At 39.4% G+C, this 9157-nt stretch overlaps 2 protein-coding genes across 2 annotated transcripts in view; both read left to right on the top strand.

Annotated features, from left to right (window-relative positions):
• The first annotated feature begins 501 nt into the window (after window positions 1–501).
• LOC6614049 lies at window positions 502–1245 on the top strand. Its single transcript, XM_002038467.2, has 3 exons — window positions 502–779; window positions 1043–1085; window positions 1137–1245. The coding sequence occupies exons 1-2, from the start codon at window positions 624–626 to the stop codon at window positions 1064–1066; spliced, it is 180 nt and encodes a 59-aa protein (XP_002038503.1). The 5' UTR covers window positions 502–623; the 3' UTR covers window positions 1067–1085; window positions 1137–1245.
• A 776-nt stretch (window positions 1246–2021) lies between these two features.
• LOC6614047 overlaps window positions 2022–9157 on the top strand; it is a 97952-nt gene continuing 90816 nt past the window's right edge. The window contains exon 1 of the mRNA XM_032721567.1: window positions 2022–2712. The gene's annotated coding sequence lies outside the window, so the exon portion shown is untranslated. The remainder of the gene's footprint in view (window positions 2713–9157) is intronic.

Here is a 9157-nt window from a genome sequence, read left to right as displayed (position 1 = left end):
AGTAGACCCATTTATATGGCTTTATGCTTTATGCGTAATTTCAGGCGCTGACATTTATGATGAATGTCCATTTACACCGACCATCAAGACAATAGACACTGTAGATGATTTTAAAACTGAACGCAAATCGATGCAGTTACAAAGCTTCGTGTTTGCAAAAAATCAAGATGGAGTTATATGCTAAAAGATGATAATTTTGGAATATTGTTCCACAGCTATCGTTCGATGCTCGAATATATAATTTTGAAATCCATTGCATTATACATGTTATGGATTTAATATAATTACCTATTTCCCTTGAGGGATAATAACAATAGCAATAGATCATTGTCATCCGTCTGCAACTAGTGGGGTGAGCTCTGCTGTAAGTATATTTATGAGTCTTCAGTTAAGTTGCCGTGACGTCTGAGTGGACTGCCCTTTGGCCTGTGACTGGAAGTCAGACTCAAAGTCAGACAGGTATTCGTTTGCATTCTGAAAGACTTTATGTGAATTTGATTCGATTTTCTAGGCATCTAGTGGGCGACCACATTAAATTCAATCTGTGTAGCACACAAGTGTTTGGAACATGTGGAAATTTTACTGTCAATAGTCTCAGATAATTTTCGTAGTGCGCCGTAAAAATGCCCGAAAAGCCATCAGCAAAGTCGGCTCCAAGGCCCCTGACCAGCATAAAGGGGACCAGGCCTTCCACATCCTCATCCAATCCCACCTCCAGCAGGAACAGACCCACAGGAACTGGAGTGGCTCGACCACCTTTGCCGAATGCACACGATAGGGTAAGACATTGTGGACCTTTAGCAGATGAGAATATAATGGATGAAATTATGACTACATCGTATTTGTTGGATTAGATTCGACTAATCGACTAACAAACACCTATGCATGAATAATTAAAGCCCCTCTTCTCTTTGTACCTTATAAAAATGTTGGCAACTGAATTTATGATACAAATTCATTCCTTAATATGTCATATTTTATTGTAATGTACAACTAATTTAATTCAGTTATTGAAAAAATCCTAATATTGAAAATTTTACAGATTTGGAAGATCATGAAGATGTAATATTATCTTCAAATATTCGGTAAGTGATTCAAATTTGAATAACTGTTGACTTATGTTTTTATGATTTAAGGTCCCCAAATTGGATCAACGTTTTAAATCCTGATATTCTTTTTTATAAAATGTACAGATTCTTTGACGAATAAAGCGCTGAATAAAGCGAATAAATCCCAAAAGGGAAATAACTCTTATAATTTCCTGATAAGCTGACTGGAAATTGAAATAAGCGCAGGCGCTAGTCCTCGTAGAAAAGTGAGTAATGTTTGAGCTTGTTGGGAAATTTTCTCTTTCGTGGGTACTTCTTATCTCAGTTTGCCTGAAGATGGGTTTGAGGTAAAAAAAATATTTAAGTCAATAAGAGTCTTAACTGGTATTATTTTTACTATAAGGGGCTTATTAAAAACGTCAAGAAACTTGTCCGCTGCCCTTTTTTATGGATACTTAAGAAATACAGAAAGTTGCAGGATAACTTTAGATAAATTGAATGGTTTTAAAATGATTGGTGGGTTCATAACTTGAAGAATGGATAGGTCTCGGTCATTTTGCTACCAGCAAAGATAAAAAGAACCGTCAATAATATAAGCATAATGGAGATATATCCAACGTAAATAAATCTGTAACTCAACTTATGGGCAGTCTCTTATTTAAAATCATCCTGCAGGCAGGACGAGAATGTAAAAGAGCTTGGGATAGACCCACTTTGGCAGTTCCTTAAATGCAATTTAAACCAAAACAAACTCAAACTGCCGATACACTCTCTTCGCCGAGCTCGTGCCATTTTTACTTTCATTCGGTAATTGAGTGGAAACGAGGTTGGTCCTCCGAAGGACCTCTTCGCGCGACGAGCGCAAAAGTCCCCGAGATGGAATCGACCGAGCCAAAGGATATTTTGGTGCTCGGCAGCGTTTTTGCCAATGCCGTGGCTCAGTTTCGTATTCGTGTCGGAACGTGGCGCTACGGTCTTCTGCTCAAGGATACGCGAAAATCCAATCCGCTGGCGGAGCAAAACGCGGCGCGTGGAACCCACAAAACAAGCAAGCAAGCCAAACGAAAAAAGAAGCAAAAGCACAACTGATTCGGTCGAGTGTGCCTGTGTGAGAGTGTGTGAGTGCCGGCGTATCTGTGTGAGTGGATCGGTCCTGTGTTGTTTGGGCCATTTAATTTTATTAGCGCTCCGCGATGCGTCATGAAAATTGCAGGCAAAACACAGAAATACAAGGAATGAAAAATTAAATATTAATTAAATTTTGCATACGAATCGAGCGGCGAGCGCTGCGATTCCGCTGATTGAAATGTTAAATAGATATTAAAAATTGATGGTGTATTTCGGCCGCATTTCGTGCGTCGCTCCTTCTGCCGGAAAAGTCAGACTGAGCCGTGGCCCCACAATACATACATACCCATAATACATCCTTACAGTTATGTGTATTGGCATCTTGGCCATCGGGAGTGCGTGTATATGACTTTATTAAACTTGTAAGTCCCCAACTCGCGCGACCTTTTGCACATTGTTTGTGGACTTTTCGACTGCTCCAGATTTGCCAACCATTTGTTGTTGCACTTATCGCGATTGCCGCACGGATTGGACACCTGCAACCTGCCACCTGCCACCTGCACCTGCCACCTACATCCTGCCGCGTCCTCGAAAAGTGCGTATGGAACTGCAAGTTAATTAAGTATTTGACTCTGCATATGACAAATCCCGGCTTAAGCGAAAAGCGACTTTAATTCGCAATGCGAAACGGGTTTCTTTAATGTTTATCGCCTTGTTCTCGATTAAATCGGCTGTCGCGGGCGTAATATATTCATGGAATCCTTCTGCGTGCTGCACTTAATTGCATTTAACTGGCAATTAATTGCCTTGAGCTCAGCCACCCACTGGCCAAGGAGTCCATGTATTTGTTCCGCCATCAATACATTTTTAATGTATTCCTATGAACATTTTTCAATTAAAAGTCTCAAGCGAATCGGGTTATTAGCAAAACAAATGAATGAAAACATTTCCAAAGCCCATTAAACAATGGGAAATTGAAGACAAAGCTCAAAAATTATATACATTGGTGTGTAAGAAAAACCGTATTCATTTTGAAATAAAATTCGCTCGAACAAAGGAAAACTTCTCAATGCCAAATCAAAATAAAAATTATAAAGCATTGTGCAGATTTGTACCAGCATTTGGCCGAAATTTATGGCCGCCTCCGGCACAGAGTGGTTTAAGCCAGTTAGCCCGGCCATGAAAGCTCCTTACAACAAGCCAAAGAGTACGCCAAAAACCGGGCCCAGATAGGCCCAAGGACAGACAATGGGCAAGTGGGCTTATTTGCAAGGGCCGGGCTAAGCATTTTGGCCAGACAGCCGGCATCTGCACTTACCTATCTGCGGCAGCAGCACGTTTTATAATATTTATGCATGTCCCTGCCAACAGGAGATGTGCACTCATAGTTAAGGGGTTAAGAGGGTTTCGGGGGGCTGGGGGATTTCCGGGCCAGGAGTTTGGGGGTTCATGGGCTGAAAAATAAACTCGACGGGCAGCGTGGATCTGGAGTGTGTGTAGAGGCACTCTGACATTTGCCAAAAGTAACACTCCACTCTCAAGTGGGCCAGGGCATCCAATGGGATGCATATCCGAGTGGTAGGCGCATCCGAGAATTACATTTAAAATTATTTTACTTGGCAGGGGCTAGGGCAAACAAACCAACACAAACACAAGCACATCCACAAATACAAATACAGATACAGGAAAAACAGAAGCCAGGCAACAGATGCCTCAACAACAAAATTAACGAAATAAAAACAAGCCAAGGAAAACAAAACAAGTGCAGCCAGAGAAACACGCACAAAACGTTTTTTTGAGTTGATGTGGAATGGAATTAACCCATTTAGAAACTCGCATCCACATTCGAGGGCTTTTGCTTATACATTTTTCAACTTTTATTTGTTCTGGAAAAATTTACAAAATTGTATATTATTTACTACATAGTTAAGGCAAAACCTTTGTTGCTACTAAATTAAGGAAGCACAATGCAAATGGTTGTCCTAAGCTTTAAACAGTTCAGATGGTCTATTCATTTTCAAATGTCCGTTATAACGGAATAATATTTGCTTAGATGTCGCTAGGTTTTCCCAGATCCTGAGTAAACAACGGGTTAACTGCGAGTGGCTGGCAGAAAGCCGCACATCTCGACGCCCACTTGGCTGCTCGGTCGTTTACACAAGCTCGACATTTTTGACAGTGGCACTCGCAACACGAGGAACATGTGGAGCAGCTGTGGAAAAAGATTGATCCTTTGCTGCTTGGGAACGCAGCAAAAAAAGAGCAAGTGCCGGACGAGCAACAGCGAGCCCCTGGGTCCTTGACTTTTCCTTTGAACTATTGCAGTGGCCGAGACCGTTTGTTTTGCTTATTCCCCATTTGTTGCTTGCTTACAGCTGTCCGAATTTATTACGGCCAAAACAAATCGGTAAACTTTCTATGCAAACTTGCAGCAACTTTCACGTACTGAGGCTTTCCCTGTGCACTGGCTCCTGCCTTCGCATTCGTGTTGGCCTTTTGTCATAAAGCTTAACACATAAAAATGTTATTGTCCGATGTGGAGTTGTGTGGCTTATGCTGATTTGTGTTGACCTAGTGAGCTTGCAGTGCCCAGGGCAACGGAAGAGAATCGGGCTCAGAATCGGAATGAAGTATGGACGTTTTATGATCGTAAGGCTGATTTAGGATTCCCAAGTGAAAGCTTTAAGGACTCGAAACAAAAGCGATGTGAGTTGGACGCCAAAAGGCATTGCATATCCGGGCACCACCAATTATTGGAAAGCTCGTAAAATACCGGCTTACATAGAGAAAATGTTAGGAAGTGTGGCTGCTATAACTTTACCTACAAATTTCAAGTAACTTATTTGGTTGGGTTAATGGTATTTGATGAACCAGTTTTAAAAAAATAAAATGATAAAAGAAATTGAACATGATTCTTTATAAGTACCCCCAATAGAGTTCAAAGTTAGTTTAGTTTAACAAGAAATTTTATTATACTATGCACGAAATTACATTTTACTGCAGTTCAATAAAAATATATTATACATTTCATTCACAGAGGAATAGTCCTTTTGAAAATAGCAACAAATGTTGTTGTAATCTAGCCTCACGTAATCTTTTAATAAATATCGTAATTTATACTAATGAAGATAGAAAAACATTCTCGAAATATTGCAAGAACATATTAATGTACTTCAAGAAAGCATAGATTCCTTTCTAATAATAATAACAATAATTTTAAGACTTTTATTTCCCGCTTAAATAAATGGAAATTACTTTAATATAAAGTTGTACAGTTTATTTAAGTTTGCTTAATTTTTTTTTAAATTGAAACCAATAAAGTATGTCTAGGCAAGAAAAATCCGCAAAGGCAATATAATCGAAAAGCAATCCCAAGACATTAAGAGTCAGCAGATTTTCTTAAAATTTGTGTTGTTTTATAAAGTGGTATAATAAAATTAAGCTGCTGATTTGTTTTACCTATAAAATATGTAAAAATTGTTTTGTTTTGAATTTGGATGAATCAAAGTAATGAAATGTAATGATATGGACATATATGCTAAGTTCCTACAAGGTATAACGATTTTATGCCCTCTCCATTTGCCTGCATGAAAATTTAAAACAATAAATTGCTAAGCCTTCTCAAATTGAAGGAGTTATTAACTTATAGAATAAACAAAGCCGACGTAATGGCGGACACTTAACCCTTATCGAGTCCAAAGTTAACCTGTAATTGCGCCACTTGAGCGTTTAACTCCCAGTAAGCTCGGTGAAAGCGTTATGGGGGCTCCGCTCTCATCGGGAATTACACTTCATTTGCCTAACCAAACTGGCCCCCGAAAAGAGTTTTCCGCCTGGAGTTTGCGCAAAGTTTTAACTCTTATCTGTTGTCTATCAGGAAATTTTATGCGATTTTGTTTACCTATTTTAATGAGAGTCGAAAAATGCTCGCACCAGAGCGGCGATGAGCGAACGGAGACGAAAAGGCAAGGAAGCACACACAAACTGGCTGCGGCTGGTGGGAAAAGTGGGAAAAGCCCTGGTGGAAAACCAGGTCAAAGCAAACAGAACGAAAAGGGCCGAAAATTTATGCAAAACTCAAAAAAAAAAGAAAACAAACCGGGAGCGGCTGGGAAAAAGGCACGAAAGGACATACACACAATGCAAGGACCATGTCCGAAATGAAAGTGCGAATATGTAGTCGTGGGGGCTCGTAGGTGTGTAGAAATGGCGTGTATTGTATCAAATTTAAATGCACAGCAGTAAAATAATGAATTCTTTTGTTTGTATTTGCATCTACGCCTGTTGTTGTTGATGGCCGCGTTGGAAGCACCTAAAAACAAAATACAAAACACAAACGAACCAAACCGAACCGAACTGAAAATAAAACAATGAAAACCGACAGGACTCACACGTCACTGCTGCACGGAAAACAAAAGTTGGTTCTAGAACCCTTTCTTTTCTATTATGTAACCTTATTTTCTATCCTAAATGAATTTTGGATATTTTTACTGTATTGAATTTGATTTAGCTAGTATTTTACGTTCTTTTTCAGCATAAGGAAGTAAAAACAAATATAATAATACATATCAAATTCATATGTATTTAATATTCCGACAATGCAACAATAATGAAGTGTAACAGCTATGAACAATATGATTTAGCTCAAATGTTAGAAATTCTATATCTCACTCCATTTTTAATCTTTTCTCTATGTGCACCAAGTGAAACTCAAGTTCCTGGTGAAAATGTATAATATTTACAGCTGCAGAGATGAAAAGGCCAGATGGAAATTACGCTCATATGGAAATTAATGCGTGTACAGTGAAAAGTTTTTTCGCTTTGCACGTGTTCGACAAACGAAAATGTACTCGCAACAGGCAACACAGTTAGTGCAAAAAGTTGTTGGCCCAGCAAACAGTGCTTCCTTTTTGTCCGTTTTGCGGGCAAATATAATAAACTACAAACAGATTCGTTTGTTATTTTTTTGTTGAACTGATAATTCATCATGGCTCAATGGGTCCATGTATCAGATTATACAAAAAAGTATTGTTTGCAAAACTATTTTAAAGTTGAATGAGTATAAGAACATTAAAATGAATTAAAAACAAATGAATTACCCGTTTACTATATGATATTCGTATCAGTCAAATTAGAACATCCTTCTGTTGCATGATTATATTTATATTTTTTGAGAAACGTGCAAAGAAAGATGTGAAGAAAGGACTTTATTCGACGTCGGTTGGATCCTTTTTCCTTTGTATTTTTTGCCGGCTAATTGCACGCCTTTGTGTGGAAATGCAAAAAGCAATTAAACTTGTATTCGAAGGTTGTTCGCATAATTGCATGGCTCGGACCGAAAAGCAAGGAATTCGGGCAAAATTATAATTTCAAGCCATAATAACGCGGCAAGGTGTAAGCTAACGAAAAACGCTAAGTGAGGGCGTGGATTAGGGGGCTTGTCGTGGGTCGACTATAACTCAAGTCAACTTGGGGTCGGGCAAAAAGGGCAGAAAATAGATCTCAGCTCGGCTGAACTTCGGGGGCGGAGGGCGTTTTTATGGGCTTATGGAAAAAGTCCAGGCCTACTTATCGGGGCTGAACGGATTGCTAATATTAGCACGTGTTCACACGTGTGGCCCCACATCCAACACTTATCAATAAAACATTGCGCAGGGCGGTTTCCAGGTCATCATTTGCAACTACACCTTCCAGTTACTGCTTATATTTAGCTTATGCTCGGCACTTTATGTGACCGCAAGCTGCCCACTCCCCCGCCCATTTTGCAGTACAAATAAAAGCTAAAGCAAACATTTCATTTAAACAATCAACGTCAATGATCTGTAAACAACAATGAAAAGGGTTTTTACTACCGCCGAGCGTTTTGAAGGAGGCGTGCACATGCACACTATACATCATACAAAACATCCAAGACAACCCCAAACTCCCCCACTAGCACACATACACAAAGGCGGCCATTGTGCTGGGCATAAACACACACTTTTAAAACACATCAAGTATACGCCGTGTATGGCGCAGTGGTATGTGGTATGTGCTCCTGCGGGTGTGAGCACATTTGATATGAAGGTAGCTCGCGGGTTACTTTCGGTCTACAAACCGTGAAAATGTTTTATTCAGCAGCAACCAAACCAAACTAAATAGAACGAAAAAAACGTGAGTCTACAAGCAGACAGGCACTCTCGGCCTTAAGGCACTGAAAGAAATTGGGCTACCGTTTGGATCTTTTTAGAAAGGCACAACAACTCCTTAAAATGAGATAAACCTAAGGCAACCTTAATATAAATTTAATTTATATCTTGCCTAGTCTTTAGTTTGCAGACAAGGGGTTTTTCTACTAGTTAGTAGAAACTAGAAAGATTCAAAATATTAAACCCTTAGAATACACATTTTTTACAAGTGCGCACAGATATCAAAGTTAACCACGAGCTACAGCAGCGGAATACAACAGGAAAAGTTTCCGCCTTCGATGTTTTGTTGGGTTATTCATTTATTTTTTGTTTGCTGTTTGCAACTCCAACACATGCGGCTAACAAACAAGAGCGCATAAAATGTGACTTTGCCAAAAATAAATAAGCGAAAGCGCTGAAAGCATTTGCCAGCGGCGTGGCTCCGCTTTTATGGAGGAGAGAAACCGCCAAGGGGGCTTTAGAAAATTGTCCATGCTAATTTTGGTAGGAGTCTGGCTTGGTTTAAAGCTACACGAGCAGACATTAGTTTAATTTTAAGTGCCAGTCTAGAAGGTAATTCAGTTTGCTTCATTAGAGCGACTGCTCGCTCTGCAGCTCGCACATGAGACTTGCAGCTGCGGAAAATTGACAAACAAGTTTTTGGGCGCTTACTTAACACCAAAGCAAACACATGTTTACAGCATATTATATATACATACAAACACTCTTGGAGAAAAGACTCTCAGACAAAGTCTGTCTCATGTAAGTACAGTGAACGAAAATCTAGTTGGTTCCTTATGCCTTGTAAAACAAAATTAATAGATGACTGCATTGGTTTCATTCTGTTAAATATTAATTTATTTGATAATGTAA

This window comes from Drosophila sechellia, chromosome 3R (genome assembly GCF_004382195.2).
Source record: "Drosophila sechellia strain sech25 chromosome 3R, ASM438219v1, whole genome shotgun sequence".
NCBI classification, from domain to species: Eukaryota; Metazoa; Arthropoda; class Insecta; order Diptera; family Drosophilidae; genus Drosophila; species Drosophila sechellia.
Note: the sequence above shows the minus strand (reverse complement) of the source record. Positions and strands in the feature narration are given on the sequence as shown.